General features: G+C 58.5%; 10 protein-coding genes across 10 annotated transcripts; 5 read left to right on the top strand and 5 right to left on the bottom strand.

Annotated features, from left to right (window-relative positions):
- Positions 1-60: 60 nt before the first annotated feature.
- Positions 61-503, top strand: SDRG_03123 (hypothetical protein; the record flags this gene model as incomplete). Its single annotated transcript, XM_008608745.1, has 2 exons — positions 61-98; positions 143-503. The coding sequence occupies 2 exons, from the start codon at positions 61-63 to the stop codon at positions 501-503; spliced, it is 399 nt and encodes a 132-aa protein (XP_008606967.1).
- A 282-nt stretch (positions 504-785) lies between these two features.
- Positions 786-1,637, top strand: SDRG_03122 (hypothetical protein). Its single transcript, XM_008608744.1, has 3 exons — positions 786-1,150; positions 1,196-1,397; positions 1,446-1,637. Exons 1-3 carry the CDS (start codon positions 1,089-1,091, stop codon positions 1,557-1,559), a joined length of 378 nt encoding a protein of 125 aa, XP_008606966.1. The 5' UTR covers positions 786-1,088; the 3' UTR covers positions 1,560-1,637.
- Positions 1,593-3,174, bottom strand: SDRG_03121 (hypothetical protein). The gene is made up of 8 exons (XM_008608743.1): positions 3,051-3,174; positions 2,963-3,008; positions 2,570-2,907; positions 2,304-2,522; positions 2,127-2,255; positions 2,004-2,083; positions 1,878-1,959; positions 1,593-1,827 (listed from the first exon to the last, which is right to left on the bottom strand). The coding sequence occupies exons 1-8, from the start codon at positions 3,096-3,098 to the stop codon at positions 1,639-1,641; spliced, it is 1,131 nt and encodes a 376-aa protein (XP_008606965.1). The 5' UTR covers positions 3,099-3,174; the 3' UTR covers positions 1,593-1,638.
- A 146-nt stretch (positions 3,175-3,320) lies between these two features.
- Positions 3,321-3,904, bottom strand: SDRG_03120 (hypothetical protein). Its single transcript, XM_008608742.1, has one exon. It carries the CDS (start codon positions 3,893-3,895, stop codon positions 3,398-3,400), a length of 498 nt encoding a protein of 165 aa, XP_008606964.1. The 5' UTR covers positions 3,896-3,904; the 3' UTR covers positions 3,321-3,397.
- A 750-nt stretch (positions 3,905-4,654) lies between these two features.
- On the top strand, positions 4,655-6,162 carry SDRG_03119 (hypothetical protein; the record flags this gene model as incomplete). The annotated part of the gene is made up of 3 exons (XM_008608741.1): positions 4,655-5,125; positions 5,175-5,381; positions 5,428-6,162. 3 exons carry the CDS (start codon positions 4,655-4,657, stop codon positions 6,160-6,162), a joined length of 1,413 nt encoding a protein of 470 aa, XP_008606963.1.
- A 15-nt stretch (positions 6,163-6,177) lies between these two features.
- On the bottom strand, positions 6,178-8,042 carry SDRG_03118 (hypothetical protein; the record flags this gene model as incomplete). Its single annotated transcript, XM_008608740.1, has 5 exons — positions 6,178-6,321; positions 6,368-7,150; positions 7,194-7,415; positions 7,463-7,589; positions 7,636-8,042. 5 exons carry the CDS (start codon positions 8,040-8,042, stop codon positions 6,178-6,180), a joined length of 1,683 nt encoding a protein of 560 aa, XP_008606962.1.
- A 181-nt stretch (positions 8,043-8,223) lies between these two features.
- On the bottom strand, positions 8,224-9,233 carry SDRG_03117 (hypothetical protein; the record flags this gene model as incomplete). The annotated part of the gene is made up of 4 exons (XM_008608739.1): positions 8,224-8,326; positions 8,374-8,447; positions 8,496-8,866; positions 8,921-9,233. 4 exons carry the CDS (start codon positions 9,231-9,233, stop codon positions 8,224-8,226), a joined length of 861 nt encoding a protein of 286 aa, XP_008606961.1.
- Positions 9,234-9,651: 418 nt separating this feature from the next.
- Positions 9,652-12,379, top strand: SDRG_03116 (hypothetical protein). The gene is made up of 2 exons (XM_008608738.1): positions 9,652-12,110; positions 12,158-12,379. The coding sequence occupies exons 1-2, from the start codon at positions 9,707-9,709 to the stop codon at positions 12,187-12,189; spliced, it is 2,436 nt and encodes an 811-aa protein (XP_008606960.1). The 5' UTR covers positions 9,652-9,706; the 3' UTR covers positions 12,190-12,379.
- A 58-nt stretch (positions 12,380-12,437) lies between these two features.
- SDRG_03115 (hypothetical protein) lies at positions 12,438-15,387 on the bottom strand. Its single transcript, XM_008608737.1, has 7 exons — positions 14,639-15,387; positions 14,362-14,583; positions 14,160-14,314; positions 14,033-14,115; positions 13,566-13,981; positions 12,634-13,522; positions 12,438-12,579 (listed from the first exon to the last, which is right to left on the bottom strand). Exons 1-7 carry the CDS (start codon positions 15,325-15,327, stop codon positions 12,538-12,540), a joined length of 2,496 nt encoding a protein of 831 aa, XP_008606959.1. The 5' UTR covers positions 15,328-15,387; the 3' UTR covers positions 12,438-12,537.
- Positions 15,388-15,857: 470 nt separating this feature from the next.
- Positions 15,858-16,731, top strand: SDRG_03114 (hypothetical protein; the record flags this gene model as incomplete). Its single annotated transcript, XM_008608736.1, has 2 exons — positions 15,858-15,961; positions 16,431-16,731. The coding sequence occupies 2 exons, from the start codon at positions 15,858-15,860 to the stop codon at positions 16,729-16,731; spliced, it is 405 nt and encodes a 134-aa protein (XP_008606958.1).
- Positions 16,732-16,781: the final 50 nt, after the last annotated feature.

Raw genomic sequence — 16,781 nt, 5'->3', positions numbered from 1 at the left:
TGTGCCTCGATGTCGACCCAACGCAGGACAACAAGGTGCAGGTGTGGACCTGCCACGACGATGCACCCAACCAGCGCATCGTGGTTACCGGAGACGCGGTCAAGCTCAAATCGTTCAACGGTCGGTACCTCACAAGCTCCAGTGGCATCCCGCGCTTTGTAAACGTCTGGGGCGAGCCGTTCGAGTGGGAAGTCTTCAACGGCGATTTGACGTGGCGTGCGACCTCGCGCCTCAGCCGAAACCAATGCTTGGACGCGTACGAACCCTGGAACGGGGGCGCAGTCCACACGTATTTTTGCGAATCCGACAACGGCAACCAAAAATGGCGCTATGACCCGACGACGGGCCAGCTGCGCCACGCGACGCACACTGGCTTTTGCCTCGATATGTCGACGCCGGACTTCAACATGGAGTTTGGTACGAGGCCGTACCTCTGGGAGTGCAACACCCCCGCCAATGACTTGCAAAAGTTTACTTACGAATCGCTGACCTTCCGCGACTAAGACCGCCTATGTTTCATTTATGAAATTATTCTTTATAAAGGAACTGCGGTCCAATTGTGTGTTGTCCACCACGCAATGTCAATTGCGACCTCTGTGATTGGGCGCGGAAGAAGTTCCAAGCACAAGAGCTTGCGAGTTTGCCGAGATGTGTCGCACGAGTGAGCGTCCAATTGTACCTTCTCTCATTCAGAGTGAATGGCAGTGAGTCACTGCGTCCACCCTCGTCCAGCGAGCTAGCTGGTCAAACTTCACCTCTCCAAAATGATACTATCGAAGTCCTCCGGCGTATCCAGCGCCACGTGGCAGCGCATGCGAACGGCAACTTCAAGTGGCACCCAGGACATAGACCCGCGTCGATACCCGCTAGTGCGTTATCCTGGAGCACTACGAGACTGTCGTTTGCACCTCCTTCAATTCCAATAGTACCGGTACGCTCCACAGTGCACCTCTGGTCACTGCTCGAGCCAGTCGTGCGCAGCTATGCACCCGTTGCGCATATTAATTTTGACAGGATATTTTCTCCACGAATAAATTTCGACCACGGCCCAATTGGATTCCAGCGCGGCCAGAAGAAACGGGAGCAGCATGCGCCACTACCGCGTCCAAGCACCGTACATCGCGCCCGAGCAGTACGAGCGCATTCGAACGTACGCCGTCTCTGCCGTCTCGACCATGCTCATGGCCATGCGTAGATGCATCCGCCGGCGCTGCGTGCAAGGGCCATGGCGGAAGGTCTACGTGCAGCAGCTCCGCGCCAAGCAGCAAGCCAAGCTGGCATCGTCGCCGAGCAAGGCCGCGCCGAGTAGCGACACCATCGAGGATGAAGCCGCCAAGCGCGAGAAGGCGGCGCGGAAGGCCGACAGCGCTCAACTGGACAAGGATAAGGAACTCGAGGTGCGATCATTGCAGTGCGGACCAGTCGCGTCTGAACACACGACGTAGGTGCTCGAAGCCAAGCTCCAGGAGCTCATCGACCAAAAGCACGCTCAGTTCAAGCTGCTCAAGGCGATCCTCATGGACGAAAAGATGTCGTCGCGCCTGCCGCCGCAGCCCTAGATGCGCATATCCCGATACACGGTGTACGATATTACTTGGACCAATACTATGAATAGAGACCTGCATTATTATGTACGAGCTACAGCTTCCACGGCGGTTTGACGTCGCCCGCGCGCCGAACGGCCGATGACTTTTTCCGGCGCTTGACCTTCTCGAGCACAATGTCCAACGTCGCGGGCGGCAGGCAAATGCTTGCAAACGTGTCGGGCCGTTCGAATGGATGTCGAGCGATCTCGCAGTAGAGCTCTTCAGGCAGGCGCTGCAGCAGCTATTCCACGCACTGAATAGCGACAAGCCGCATGGTTCTCGCGGTCGTACCTGGAGCGCCACGTACACAAGGCGCTTGGCGTTGAGCGGCGGCGACTCGCGCAAATTGAGTTTGTTCATGAGATGAGTCTCGCTACACGTCCATTCGCAACTGCAATCAAAGACGTAAGCTCGTACGTCGTCAGCAGCTCGGTGCGAAGGAGGATGACATGGGCTGCACTGAGAAGCACGATGAAATGCACCCCCATGGCCAAGAGCTAGTTCCGCTTCATGAGCGCCGACGACGGGTCTTCCACGTACCGTGTCCCACACATGGAGGAGCTCAGGCAGCGGCGGGATGCACGCGAAGAAGCTAAGAACGATCGGGTAGGCGTAGATCTTGGCCGTAATGCCTCTTGTCACCAAGTGTTTGTACAACTTGTAGTCCAGCTGTAGTAGTATGCCTCACACAGTCTATTTCGCGTTGAAGGCGTGTACCGTCTGGAGGCAGCGATCGACGAGGCCGCACGCGACATGGACACCTGCGAGCTGCGGCGCAACGTACCGCGGACAGTGCTGCGTCACGAGCGCGGCAAAGGCCATGTACGCATCGTCTTCGGGCAGCACGTACAGAAAGGGCGCGCAGAGGATGTTGAGGCCTTGGAAATACCGGTACGGCTGGTCGGCCTCGTCACGCCCGTCGTCCATGACCGCGCCCTACGTCATCGCTTGCATCTTTGTGTGATTCGTTGATGGTGCAGCACATATTCTTGGAGGAAGGCGTTGAGGAGGCGCACGAGCGTGTCTTCGGGCACGCGCCGCGCAAAGCTCGGGTCGCCTCGGAACGTTCGGAACGTATCGTTGCGAATGTCGTCGTCGTTCTTGCTCGGGCCCAAGGCGACGAAGCGCCGGTAGCTTTGCTTGCGCTCGCTCGCATCGTCGTCGAGCCCGAGGAGCACTTTCCAGACGCGCCCGCGCAGCGTCGATGGCTCGACGCCCGAGGCCTCGTCGTCCGACTCCATGGGCAGGCCGTGCACAATAACCATGCGCTGGAGCTCCTTTAGCCGCTCGTACCGACACGTGAGATGTCGACCTCGCTTGTCTAGAGACCTTGATGTTAGCTGCATGCATGGCCTCGTCATGCCTGGCACGTCTACCCATGATCGGAAGCCCGCTGAGCAGCGCCAGGTACCGCCGGCGGAGCTACGGAGGATGAGGAAGCATGGCGCTTGGCGAGCAGCTTACCAGCGCATCGGACGGCGAGTCGTCGAGCGGGATCTTGCCGTCGTCCATCCTCCCAAAAGATCGAAACTGAAACGCTAGCACTATACTTGATCCAAGTATTGGATTTTCAGTTGCGTGTGTCTAGCCTCTATAATACGTTGGCCTCTCAGTCGTAATGTATTGCATGTCTGGAGTATAAAAACACGCCACATGAGCTAACCACCTTGACCACCATGTTGATGACGGACAGGTTGAGCCATGCCAGCACTGAGCTCGGGTGCGGAATACAGTCAAAGACGCTGTGAGGCAAGTATATTGACAGACTCAATTTTGCCTTGGTGTCGAAATAATAGCGTTATGGTTTGGTCTTAGCCTCGGACCGAGCCCTTCTTGGCCCCTTTCATCGGACGTCTCGGCTCGTCATCGTATTTGGATTCGTTCTCGTGATCACCGCGCTTGGACTTGCCTGGCGACGGGGGGCGGGGTATTTCCTTGTAGAGCTTGAGCTTGGAGGCGCGGCGCGGCGTCTCGAGGGACTTTTCTCGCCAGAGGTCTTGCTGTTCGCGGAGGCAGCGGACCCAGCGCTTCATGTCGCCTTCCGAGTCGGCCCGGAGAAAGTAGCTGCGCGACGGCGTCTTGAGCACAAAGCTGTAGACGCCGTGGTCGCCCGTGTCGAAGGGCCGGACGCTCTCGATCGACAAGAGGTCAATGACTTTGGACGGGATCATGCTGTCTTTGGCGCCAAAATACTTGAGCTCGGCGCCGTCGAGCGCGAACCAGCGGCGGTTCCAGGACGGCGTCAGCACCTTTTGCTCGTGCTTCATCTTGTTCAAGTACCCGCTAATGCACGCCCCGTCGTCCGGCATCCTCGGTGCAACTTCAAAAGTGAGCCACGGGAGCCCATTTCTTTCGACCAATCACAACCCGCATGCTATAAATAGATTCGTATTTTTACGCGCCAATCGCGCGGCCAACGGGCGGGTCCAACATACCACGTCCATATTGGAAACGTTGTCGCCGTTTTTGTAGCCAGGGGTTATAATCTTTTATGCACCCCTTGCCCACAGTCAGAGGTACCAGTATCGGAGAAGCGAAGGTCCTTACCCTTTGAGCGCCCATTCCTGCGGCACAGCTGCACAAGTCGTTTGAGATTAGCACTCTAGATTTCGAACTGCTGGGCGGTTGGGATATATGCTTGTACATGAATATGCCGAGACTAGTTGGCTATCGACGCGGTTCGGCTGGAACCGGTATGCTAGCGGCGCGTGTACGGATGGGTATACTCTGCAATTGGGAATGGTCCCTTTATGGAACAGCACTATTCAATGGTCGCTTCCACTGTCTGCTGGCAGCGAGCGATGGTTGATCAGAGCTTCATGGACCCCCTGCTGGATGTCCAGGGCAATCGGAGCTGTCGCCGTACACTCACGTGCCGTCAGAATATTTTTTTCTTTTTTTAAACAACAATATTGTACAAGAAATACGATGTTACCTATCTAACACTGTAAATCCACGATGGCTTTTTTGCGCGCCAAAACGGTGCCCGAAGCGTGACTCGTGATTGGTGCATTCCAGTGCTTCTTTTGGCCAATCACCAAGCAGTGCAGACTTTTCGGTATGCGAGGATGACGGAGACGACGACGACAACTTGTGGCTGCCTCGCGTCGCTCGAGGTGCTCATGGGCCCCCACACGGGCGCGATGGTCGCGCCAACGTCCAGCGCCATTGCCATCGGCCGCAGCAAGAAGTTCGTCGGCGATACCGGCCTCCTCCTCGCGTCCGACTTTGACGTGTCGTCTCGCCACGCCAGCATTGCGCACGACGCTAGCCTCGGCCGCTTCGTCGTCATCGACGTTGGCAGCACCAACGGCACCAAGATCAACGAAAAGCCAATTCCGCCGCGGACGCCGACGCCACTGCGCGACGGCGACACGCTCACGACCGGCGCGTCACTTCTGGCCTTTCGCATCGACGTCGTCTGCGCCGTCTGCGCCGCCCCCAAGCCTCGCGAGCCCGACATCGTCGCCGCCGAGGGTCCTATCGAGCACGAGGAGTGCGTTGTATGCCGCGGATCGCTCTACGGGCTCTCGTTCGAGGTAGATAGCGCCGCTGGAAAGGGTTGACGACGTAGAGCACGATGCTTAGGAGCGTCATTTGCACGTGAATGCGTGCTTGGACTCGCAGCCCAAGGCGAAAAAGGCCAAGAAACAAAAATCGATCAACCAAGAGCAAGTCGAGTTTGCACTTGCGCTCTCCAAGTCGCTCGTCGACGACGAACTCGAAGCGACAGTCAACAAGACGCTGCTCACGCGGGACCTCGCCGCCATTGACGCCCAGATCGCAACCCTTCAGGTTGCTCTTCCACAATAGCGTGTTCTCACTTGCCTCTCGCCACTAGAAACAACGCGCCAAAATCCTTAAGCAGCTCCAAAAGTCCGAAAAACAGTCGAAACGCGTCGCGAAATCCCGCGTTTTGCCCCCCGACGCAGTCCGCACAGCCTTGCACGACGTGGCTTCGTATGAAGCGCGGGTATTTCTGTTCCCACAAGCCTTGGCACTTCCAAGTCGTCGTCCGCCGTGCGTGCAGTGGCGACCTCGAGACGCCTCGGATTCGCTCATATGGTGGTCCAAAGCAGCCCAAGGCGACCAGTGGGCCGCTGACGACTACTTGGTGCCCAACGTCTTACCCACAGCGACACCATTTGAGGCACCCGAGGCACTCTCGATGACTGCAACGACAAGTCCCTCCGAGACCACGACGACGCTGGACCTGAACGAGCCCATGGCGGCTCTTGTTTCCAGCAGCCCGAAAGCGGACGCCGCCACGCCTCTCGACGCAACTATCTCTGTCGCATCTCTGCTTGAGAGTCCACCTTCGCCGCATCAACCGCAAGCGAGTCCTGCGGAGCCCGAGACGAAGCTGGTAGCGCCGTCAGACATTGCGTCCATCTTTCCCACGTGGCAAGACGACGTGGCGTTCATTGACGCGCAGACCGACGCCAGTGCGCTTCGCGACGCCTTGCAGGCGCTGGCCGAGACCCAAGCGGTGACGACCGACCCCTCGACGATCGCCGCGCTTGCGTTTTTCGCAACCCACATGGAGGCACGCCTGCTGCAATTTTCCCCTATTTAATGTAAATCTACTCTACTAGCCGTCGGCCGTGCGCTCCTTCATGTGGCGGTCCAGCTCCCGATACTCGTGAAGCACGCGGAGCGCTTTCGTCTTCTTCCTGGCGGCATCCGGGCTATGTACCACACGCCGTGTTGTACTTGACAGTGCATTCTTGGCGGCCTGCACATCGCACGATCTCAGCATAAGATAAGGGTTCATAGTGCACCTGCGCGTGGAGCTGCCGCAGAAGCGCGAGCTGCTCGCCTTTGGCTTCGAGCGCATCGATGGTTTCTTCCATGCGCTTGGTCGCGTCCGGAGACTTGTCGAGGCTGCCCATGATGGCTTGGTAGCGCTCGTTCAGTTGCGTGAATTCATCCTGGACGCTGGCAATGGCCTTGGACATGGAGTTCAAAAACGCCACTTTGCTCACGGGTGGCTCGTCAATCTCAAGCTCCGTGGGTGCACCCGTCTTGTAAGTGGGAGGGCCCTTTGCACGGTCGGTGGCGGCAGGCGGGGGCGGTGGCGAGACAGCGTCGAGACTTGGTTGCCGGTGGACGTCGGGCGCGACGGCCGAGTAGAGTTCGGACGCCCGGAGCGCCTCTTGTGCTGTTCCAATGACCGAGAACGACGGAGTCGTCGCCGTGCCCAGAAGAAATGGCACCTTGGCCATGTTGGCTTCTTCCAAGCGCTCTAAATTGGTCTTGGCTTTGGTCGACTTGAGCTTTTTCACACTCTTTTTCCGGGGCGGTGGCGGTGTTCGCGCTGTTGTCGGCGCTGGCAGACGACCGCCAGTGACTGCTGATGCGCCTTTGGTGCCATTAACAGTGCCTGCGCACATCCCCCGGTAACTCGCGGCCACGGCCGATGCTCGACTTGCCGCCGTCGACCGGTTCACAGCCGGTGGCGGGGGCGGTTTAGGGGCTTTGGGCTTGACCTTGGCCTTGGCTTGCGCTTCCCACATGCGTACGACGAGCTTTTCGTTGAGCTGCGAGACTTGGGCGATCGTGCGCTAGCATGGGTACGATGCGCCGGAAAGATTCGCGCGGGCGTACCTCGGCCTCCTGGGCGCGACCTTCTAAGGTCGTATTGTGCGTTGTTGTACGCTGGACGTGGTCCTCGAGGATCGCAATCTGACGCATGGCCTCCTTGTTGCTGCGCGTGGCTTCCATGAGCGTCTCTTGGAGCTCGTGGACGCGGGTCTTGGACGTCGATGACATCTCGGCGACTTCGGTTTGTAGGCGTAGTACGTGCGCATCTTGCATCGCGTTTTGCTCCTACGCATAACATGGAGGATCCCCGGCTAGGAGAAAGCAAGACGCACCATCAGCGCCTCGTGCTTCTCCTTGTACGACGCCAGCATGTCTTGCACGTGCTCGAGCTCGTTCTTTGTGATCGCGTGGTCGTGCTGCGCCTGTATGACGTCGGACTGCAGCGCGTCCCGCTCCGCGCTAAGACAGCAATCCGCACCATGCAGTCGCAATTGGCAAAGCGTACCGCAAAGCTTCGTACGCAGCGCGCGCAGCGTCCTTGACCTGCTCGAGCTCGTACGCGGTCTTCTTGGCTGCTGCCACGTGTTGGCCTTCGTTGAGCCGTAGCTGTGCGCGGAGATTCGCGCACTCGTCCTCCAAGGTCGCGCGCTCGTCCTCGACGCGGCGAATCTTGTCTTGGAGCGCCTTGAGCGCCGAGAGCACGGCCTTGCTGTTGGACGCGCCTGTCGGCGTCGTTGGCGCATGGCGTAGCGTAGCCTTGGGCGTCGTCGGCGTGAGCGTTGCCGGTGTCACAAGCGAGCTCAGCTTGAGGTTCGTCGTCGGGTCGTCGGCCGCGCTCAGCCGCCGAAGCGTCTCCTTGAGCTGCTGCAGCTCGCTCTGCGCGATGCTCTTGGACGTCCGCAACGACTCCATCGAAGTACGAACCGTCGCCAAGATACTGCGATGTCAACTTCGAACTTCGTGGCAGCCCGCGCAATCGCTAAGATCTAGGCGGGCAATGCAAGCTCGACGGTCAACGTACACGTGAAGACGTAGTTGCATGTAATAGACGGACCAATAGATATAGATAAACGAATGGAGACGGCGCGGCGGCTTAGACACTGCAGGTGGTATCTGTGAGGATGGCCCACTGCCGGTGCATCTCGACCAAGAGCGCGTGTATGGCCGCGCGAAGTCGCTCGTAGCCTTCCATGTGTCTACTCGAATGGGCTGAGAAAGTGAGGTACATACCGAGGCGGCGTACCGGAGACGGACGATGGACTCGTGGTGCTCCCGGTACACGTCCAGCGCATAGCGATCCGACAGCGCCAGCGTTTTCTAGATGGAGATGCGGATGATCGATGGAAGAACGCATATCGAATCTACCTTGATAAGGACGTGGAGGAAGTCCACCATCAAAGCGATGTCCGTGCCCGAGGTGAGGAGCGATATGAGCTTGGCCACGTCGTCGTGCCGCAGCATGTTCAACGACGTTGGAGCGTGTTCGGATAGCCACGCAGTGTCGGACGCGCTCGTCGTGGGGCTTGACGGTACAAGCTCGTGCTTTGGACCTGGCGGCGACATTCCCTCGTCCGAGCTGTCGCTGTCGCTCGGCAGCATCGAGAGGTCCACGGGTTCATCTTGGGATGCGCCGCATGCGCTCACTGTATCGACTTCTTCACACGGTACCCGCGGGGGTCGTCCAAGCGAGGTTGCTGTGCTGGCGTGCGTCGCATTGCGCGGATCGTCTGCAGGGGCTAGGCAAGGCGGCGCGTCAACTTTATAGGCCATAATGCGCTTGGTTGCAGTACCCGACTTGATCCGGGTCGAATCGGTGTCATCGACGGTGCTTTTGCCTTGTCGAAGTGGCGTCGAAGCCGGAATATGCGTCAGCGTCACGTCGCCAACGAAGCTCGTGCTCTTCCTTCGGCGCAGGACGGGGCTGGCCTCGCTCGCGGTGCTGCCCTTGGCAGGCACGAGGCGGCTGCGCTGGCGGCGTTGGCACCCGAGGCCGCTATCAAGCGAATGCTTGCGCTTGAGTGGGCTCAGGAAGCGGGCGCCCGGGCTCGGCGTCGAGCCACCGAGACTGCTTCGTCGGCGCTCGTCACTCGCGCTGCTGGACATCTCGCAACAACTGTGTTGGCCGCGAACGAAACCCGGCAACTTTTTAGCCAATCAGAAGCCACCATACCGTACCGCCAAGATTCCCAGCAGCTTAGTTAACGTTAGATAAATTCGATGCAGCCGTTAGCATCGACAAGATTGTACAACAGTGGTGTGCGCTCTGACATGTCGACAAAGAGGAGGACACTCGGCGTGTACCTGCGTACTGCCGCTCGGTGGCGCAGCGATCTAGGTAAATATATCTTCCACAAACACCATTGAGCGGTTGGTGGCTCATCCAGGATGACACAAGGTCGACCGCTTCAACACTAAACTAGGGCTGTAAACCCACTGCATGTTGCTATAAAGACGCTGTGCATAGCTATAAAGCCTCCAAGTGTCCTCGCATTTCCACGATGACACTGCGCAGTTCTGCATTTGGTTGATCATCCCAATCGACAAGTGTCGGTTGGCCGCGTAACGTCAACTACTCTATGGCGTCGGCCGAGTGGAACATCGTCGTCGATGACGACGGCAAGGCGGTGTACGTCCACGCGACGACGGGCGAGGTGTCGTGGGAGGCGCCGGCGAACACGAGCGAGTGGGAAGAAATTGTCGACGTCTATGGCTCGGGCCACACGTACTATGTCAACAAGCGCACGAACGAGAGCCGGTGGGAGCTCCCAACCGAGCCGGAGTGGGTTTCGATTCGCCCCGCAACCGCCGACACTGACGCGGCAACGTACGTCAATCAGTACACGCTCGCCCTCTCGACGTCGCACCCGCAGTCGGCGATGGACCCGCAAGTGCACGCAGTGTTGACGCCCGACGTGGTCGCGTCGCTCGCTCTGCCGCCGGATCAAGATGCCAAGCTCCAAGCTCTGCTAAATCGTCCCAAGAGCATCTACAAGATCGGACCACCGCCCGCGAGCATGCTGCACATCATGAGCGCGTCGCCGTCCTTCTTTGCGAATCTCGACTCGGACATGGCGTCATCGACATCGCCGAAAAGTCGAGGGCTCGCGAAGACTGGGTCCTTCAACTTTGAGGCGCTTGAGGCGACGGCGGTCTTTGAAGCGAATGAACACAGTGACGACGAGATGCAGCAGAACGACGACATTCTCGAGCAAAGCCGGCTCTTGGATGCTGCGCGGCCAACGGCCGAGACCAAACCACTCTCTTCACGGAGCAACACAAGCGCCCGCTCGGTGCGCAAAGAGCCCTCAACGACCGAGAGCGCGCATCAGGCGGATGACGTAGCGTTGCTTAGCCACCGAAGCAGCCAGAGCCGCTACGACGCCTTCTCGACGACGCCGCTTCCAAGCCATCGAAGCAGCCAAGGCGCAGAGCCTGCGGCAAAGAGCGAACACGTCGCTGATGCCTTTTTGGAAGCAACACGAGTCGCGGTGAACGACCCGCTGCCAGCGACACCGAACGCGGAAGTCGTCGGGTCGGCTCGTATCGATACTATGGAGGAAGACCGCGCGTTAGAGAATGACGAAGACGTGCTGCCTGATGCAACGGACGCTTCGGCGGTGCCTTTGAACCCTCCAAAATCAAGTCGGCTAGATCCTGAGAGCGAAGAAGGCATCGTGGCGCCACTTACAATGACTGCGCTCCCTCAAGAGGATTTACCCGTCGTACCGCCGAGTGATGGCAGCCTGGCAACACAGTCCGTTCCCAGCGACACCGCTTCGCCAGTACCAGACGCCACCGCGTCGGTAGAGCCCGTGGCAGCTTTTGTTGCTGCTGAAGTCGCGCCGGAACCGTCGATGTCTTCTCGCAGTATGCCTTCTGCAAGTCCTTCTCCGAGACAGGCCAGTCCTCGAACAGATACTACGCCGATACCGATATCCGCGCGTGCTGTGGTGACAGCATCTGGTCTCGCTCACGACTCACCTGCACCAGTGGCGCCGATTCTAGAACCAGCTTCCTTGCCACCGACACCAGAACCAGCTCCCTCACCACCGACACAAGTGCCAGCACCCATGGCACCGACGTCAGCAGAAACAGTCGAGACGACATTAGCGCCAGCTTCGGTAGTGACGACACCGCGCACCGAGCCCCCGCGCCCCCTCGTGCGTCAAAGCGAGTCTCGCATTGCGTCCCGGGCGCAACTGGCGTCGTGGCAGACGATTTACAACCGGGCATCCAACCAGTATTACCACTGCATCGAAGCCATTGCGCAGCACAAGGAGCTCAAAATGCACCTTCTCCAAGAAGAACATGACGCCCGCGAGGCCAAGAAGCGCGCTGTCGCGCTGCAGCTGCAATCGGCGCCATACTCGACGTTCGACGTCATGGGTCGCCAAATTGTTGGCTACGATGTCAAGAAGCACCTTCAAGACCTCTTCAACGAGCCTGGGCGTTACGAAGCCGAGGCCAACGCGGCCCGCCGAGTCAAGTACGAAACCCTACAAGCCGACCATCCCAGTGCAAAGTGGGCCAAGCACTGGCGACAGCTGCATCTACCACCGACCATATCCCCTGCTGAGATTCAGCAGCGCGTCGTCTCGGACCGCAACGGCGCGGGCGACACCTTGCTGCATTTGGCGGCGGCGCGCGGGTATCTCCCAAAAGCAAAAATGCTCATCTCGCTGGGCGCCAACGTCAACTTGGTTGACAACAGCGTCTCTCGGTTGACGCCGTTGCATGAAGCCGCGAGCGCTGGCAACGCCAACATGGTCAAGCTGCTCTTGAGTGCGGGTGCCGACTGGACGATACAGGACGCCAGTGGGGACTTGCCGCTGCATCTCGCGTGTCGCGGTGGCTTCTCGACTGTTGTCAAGGTGCTCTTGCACGCTGATGCTGACCTCTACTCGCTGCAGCTACGCAACTTCAAAGGCAAGACGCCCCTTCACATCGTCACCAATCCATCTCTGCTGCACTTTTTACACGGTACGTCGCACATGAACGACCGTGCGTCACGTCGTTTGGTGGCATAGAGCTTGTGACGGCGTCGCAGCAACGACACTAAGCCTCTTCGTACGCCAACTCTCCATGTGCCGCTTCAGCATCTTGAAGCGAAGAGTGTTCAGTCAGACATGGGGCATTAAGTCGAAGCATTACATTATACCAGTCGACCATAATAGAATCGTCGTCAAATAGCGGGGTCAGGGCTGCAAGGTCAACCAAATAATAGCTGTTGCGCTCTTGTTTCTTGGATACTATTGCAGTAATTGTGACGGTCCGCCGCTCCCAACCTTCTTGTGGCATTTGGTTGGATGATACATAATGAAAATGTTATCTCGCGCCACCCAACTTTATACTACGCGAATCGCGCCTGGCTTTCAAAGTAGGCTCGGCATTTGAGCACATAACTTGGTCACGCTTTTCGACGACGTCGTCGGTCCAGAATATGCTGCATCTACAAGTTCACGTCGGTTCGATCAATGAAAGAAGATCGGTATTAGCAGCGTACCCCGGCCTCGCCGACCCAGAGGCTGGCCACAAACGTGCCTCCCGCTTTCTGTGGCGTCTCTTCGGGTGTCGACGTGAGATTTGAACTCACGCGTGGCATGAGCAGGTCGCGCTTCAAGACACTTCGCGCGTGCTCGGGCGGCGCGCCAACCCCGTGGCTCCGCGATGTCATTGGCCGGCGTTTTCCCGACGGCATCTTGGCTTTGGTGGGCGTTGGCACGGCTGACATGGGCCTCGCGCTTGGGGTCGTTGATGACGTTGGCCGGGAGTCCACGTGGGGCAGCTGGCCTCGAACATCGAGCAGCTTCTTGCCCGCGTCGCTGAAGAGTTGGGGCATCGACGGCTGCAGCTCGAAGCGCGCGAGCTGCACTTTGAGAGCGTCGGCCTCGGCCCGCAATACGCGGAGCTTCTCGGTCAAGCCCACGATGAGCAAGTCGCGCTCCTTCTGGAAGAGGTCGGCCTCGGCGAGGCTCAGTTGCTGCGCTTGAATTCGCGCCAAATGCTGCGTTGCGTCCGTTTGGAGGTCTGCAATCACCCCTTGGAGCTGCTTGATGTCGTCTTGGAGCTGCGCAATGTCCTCGCCGTTCCACTCGGCGACGCCCATGGCTTCGTAGCTCTGGCTGATAAAGTCTCTGACGCGGCGGATGGGCACTGTGGCGTCGACAAGGGCTTTCTTGGATTTTTTCCGGCAAATGAGTTGGCCGCCGCTCTTTTTACGTGCTGCGCGCTCGTCGGTGAGGTACTTGTTGAAAACAACGTCGACTTTTTGGTCCAAAATGTACCGCTCGAGTTGCAGTCGTTTCTGGAGCTGCGTCGAGAACGCGCGCTTGAACTCGTACGTGAGCTGGCACGTGATCGCCTCCCGCAGCGTCGCCTCGAGCAAGATCGCCCTAGCCCTAGGATTGAAACCCATTTTTTACATTCAAATCCCACCGCTCGACGCGCTCGGGAGGGACGTCAAATTTCTCTTGCTCGAGCACGCGGGCCACCGACTCGTACTCGGGCTTGCCTCGGTACTGGTGGCTCTTCTTGAGCGGGGACTTGAGTCGCTGCACACTGCGCGACACGGCTGCGACGGTGGTCAGCTGCAATGGTTTACTCGCTGGCTTGTAGATGCTTTGGACGGCTTTTTCGGTCGGGTCGGGCCCAGGCAGGGCGGCCAACTGTGCTCGCAAACTCGCTACTTCTTGCGTCAGCTCGTCCTTCTCGGTGGCCCACGTCGCCCGCGCGCTGTCGTGCTCGGTCAGTAGAGCGTTCATTTGGTCAATGAGGTGGGCCACACGCGTCGTGAGCTGCGCCACGTAGGCGTCTCCTGCCGTCACCAGCTCCGTCTGCGCGCCCAAATCGACCTACGCACTCGGTACATGAGAGAGGGCTTGGAAGACGATTGAAGGTGGTACCTTGATCGCGTCAAGCTCGACGCACAAATCCTGGATTCGGACTTTGGCTTCCCGAAGATCGTCGCCTGTCACCTCGTTGATGTCTAGGCTCCATTGGTGGAATTATCATTCGGTAGCTTGAACGTACTGTGTAAGGTCATGATTTCTTGGCTCGACTCGGTCAGGAGCGCGCGGACTTTCTGAAGCTCTGTGTCGCGGTCGGCCACGAGCGACTGGAGGTGCGTGTTGGTTGCTGCGACGGCGTCTGCATCGCGCTGCACTTTTTCGAGATCCAGGCGCAGGCTACGAGAACCTCTGTATCGTGATACCATGGACGACGTTCAACGTACGCGTCTGCAACTTCGTTGGCGCGGCGCGCCGAGTCTCGCAGAGAGTTCACGTAGACCTCGGAGATGACGTTGGACGTCGTCTTGCGGACGTCAAGGCTGTGCATGAGGTGTTTGAGTCTTTCGACTTCGGCGTGCGCGTCGTCGACCATCGTCGTGAGCATCTTGTTGGTGCGCTCGATGCCGCCGATCGCGCACTTTTGCTGCAGAAGCATGTCGCGGTGCCTAGGAGATATCGACGGTGCATCGTCCCTGGATACACTGCTACTACGCGTTGTACCGTTTCTCCTTTTCGTCCCAGTCGGCCTGGGCGCGAGCCATCTTTTCGTCGTGAAGCGCTTGCAGCTGGTGCATCTCGTGCCGGCGCAAACACGCTTCGAGGTTGGTAAAGTGATCGACTTGCTTCTGGATCGCGACGCGGCTGCGCTTGAGCGACGACGTCGTCCGGTCGCGCTGGTGCCGGACCTCGCGGTCGACATGAGACGCCTGCGTGTCGAACGCCTCTTGGAGTGACGCACAGACGTCGGTAATCTGTGCCTCAAAATCGGATCTGCAGCGTGCGACTGCGTCTTGTAGAAACTCGCGCACCTTCTCGTGGTGCGCTCTGGTCGAATGCAACAACGTATCCGGTAGCTCGATGTCGAACGGTTCTGTCTCGAGGTACAAGGCAAACTCTTCGTGGCTCTCGAGCACGCTCTGGTACATGCTCGCAAGCGTTGATGCGACGGTCGCGACCGCGTCTGACGTGATCTCGGGCCATGGCAAGGCGTCGCCGTGGTGCCGTCGGCGCGGCTCGGCGGACGCTTTCTCCGGTGCACTTGCGGACGTAAGCGAAAACGGGCGCCGCTCGTCGTGGCTCCGGTTGCAATTTTCGTTGTTGTTGTTGCTCTCGTCCTCATCTTGGTTGCGACGCGGCTGCTTGGACGCGGCGATCTGTTCGCGGAGCGCGGCCAAGTCCACGGTGTCCATGGCACTGCTGCCTTTTTTTAAGGTCGAAACCGACACTTGACCGTTTGTATGGTGTCGATGTGACCTCCATTTACCCCGACTATCGCTGGTCGAGGACTTCGAGCACTGTGTCCTTACGTGGCACGAAAACACTGCTGACATATGCACTCGGTCGACGGCGCACCTTATTGAGCACATCTCTACCGTAGTCGTTATGGCTCGTAAAGCGCCTCGCAACACTGCTTGTTGCCTCAAATGGGCGTCGGTACCGCCACGATTCCGTGCGTACTGGCATTAGAGGCGGAAAGCGGTGTTGATGAGGCGCCCGCCGAGAAGAAGGACGGCCAAGGAAACAAGATCAAGCCTACGCCGGAAGATGTCGCCAACTAAATAAAGGCTCGGTCCATCATCTTCATCATGCTGCTACGTCCGGTGCATCGGCTGTACGCGAACAGCAAGACGGCGACGTACGAGGTCACCAAGGCGCTGAACGAAGCGCTGAGGCAACCACGTCGACCAACATCATCGCCCTCACTCAAGAACTGATCAGCATGCTGAAGATGATGGACCAAGCCTTCGTGCCGTTGGCGACATCTTCCGGCGAAGGCTTGATCTCGTTTCCTTGGTCGTCCTTCTTCTTGGCGGGCGCCTCGAGGTATTTGGCGAGCTCCTTTTCGTAAATGCGGTAGAGCTTTGCAGCGTGGATCGAAGATATCGGTGGCATGACGAGACAGACAGATATCACGGCCCGTTTCTTCCCAATCCGTCTCCACGCTGCGAAGAGCTACTACAGTCTGTGGCAGTTGCTGCCTCATACAGTGGTTGAGCACTGGATATTCATATCTACACGGTTTTCAAACCACTAGGTCGAGACAAAGCGAGGTGTTTGTATCTATCACTGGTAGTCCTACCGAAAAACCGTTGCGATGGGACTGTACAGGAGCCTGTGGCCAGGGCTTCAGCAGTCAGCTAGCTCTAGTTTCCTACTTGCATTCAAGTACACACGTCGGTGTTTGGGAGTACGGCCTCCCTTTGTCTGGTGTTGTCTGTCACAAAGTTGACGTCAGCGAACCACTACGCGCTCACAAAGACGATCTCGGGTCGCAACACGATGGCGGCTCCAGGACAAGCGGCGTCGTCGTGCTCTCGCAGCTTGTGCGCCCGGAGTTCAAGAGTATCGCCCGCCGTGACGTGGTCGTGTGGAAGCGGGCGCGCCTCGAGTACAAGACCTCCATGCAGCGCAAGTGTCAACGAACCAACCGGTGCTACGCAGCGACGTGTGCTCCGGTCCGTGACTCATTCGCTCCCATGGGGTATTTCGAGTTCCTGATGAAGACCTCGTGGGACCGTAGGGGCGACTACAGCCTGCTGAACGTGCCCGAAGACAAGCTTTGGGAAGAGATCAACGGCATCATCGACAAATGAGCTAACAAGGCGATGCTCACGTACGACAAGATTTTCACCTCGCTCGCGCT

This window comes from Saprolegnia diclina, assembly GCF_000281045.1.
Source record: "Saprolegnia diclina VS20 unplaced genomic scaffold supercont1.7, whole genome shotgun sequence".
NCBI classification, from domain to species: domain Eukaryota; phylum Oomycota; class Saprolegniomycetes; order Saprolegniales; family Saprolegniaceae; genus Saprolegnia; species Saprolegnia diclina.
Note: the sequence above shows the minus strand (reverse complement) of the source record. Positions and strands in the feature narration are given on the sequence as shown.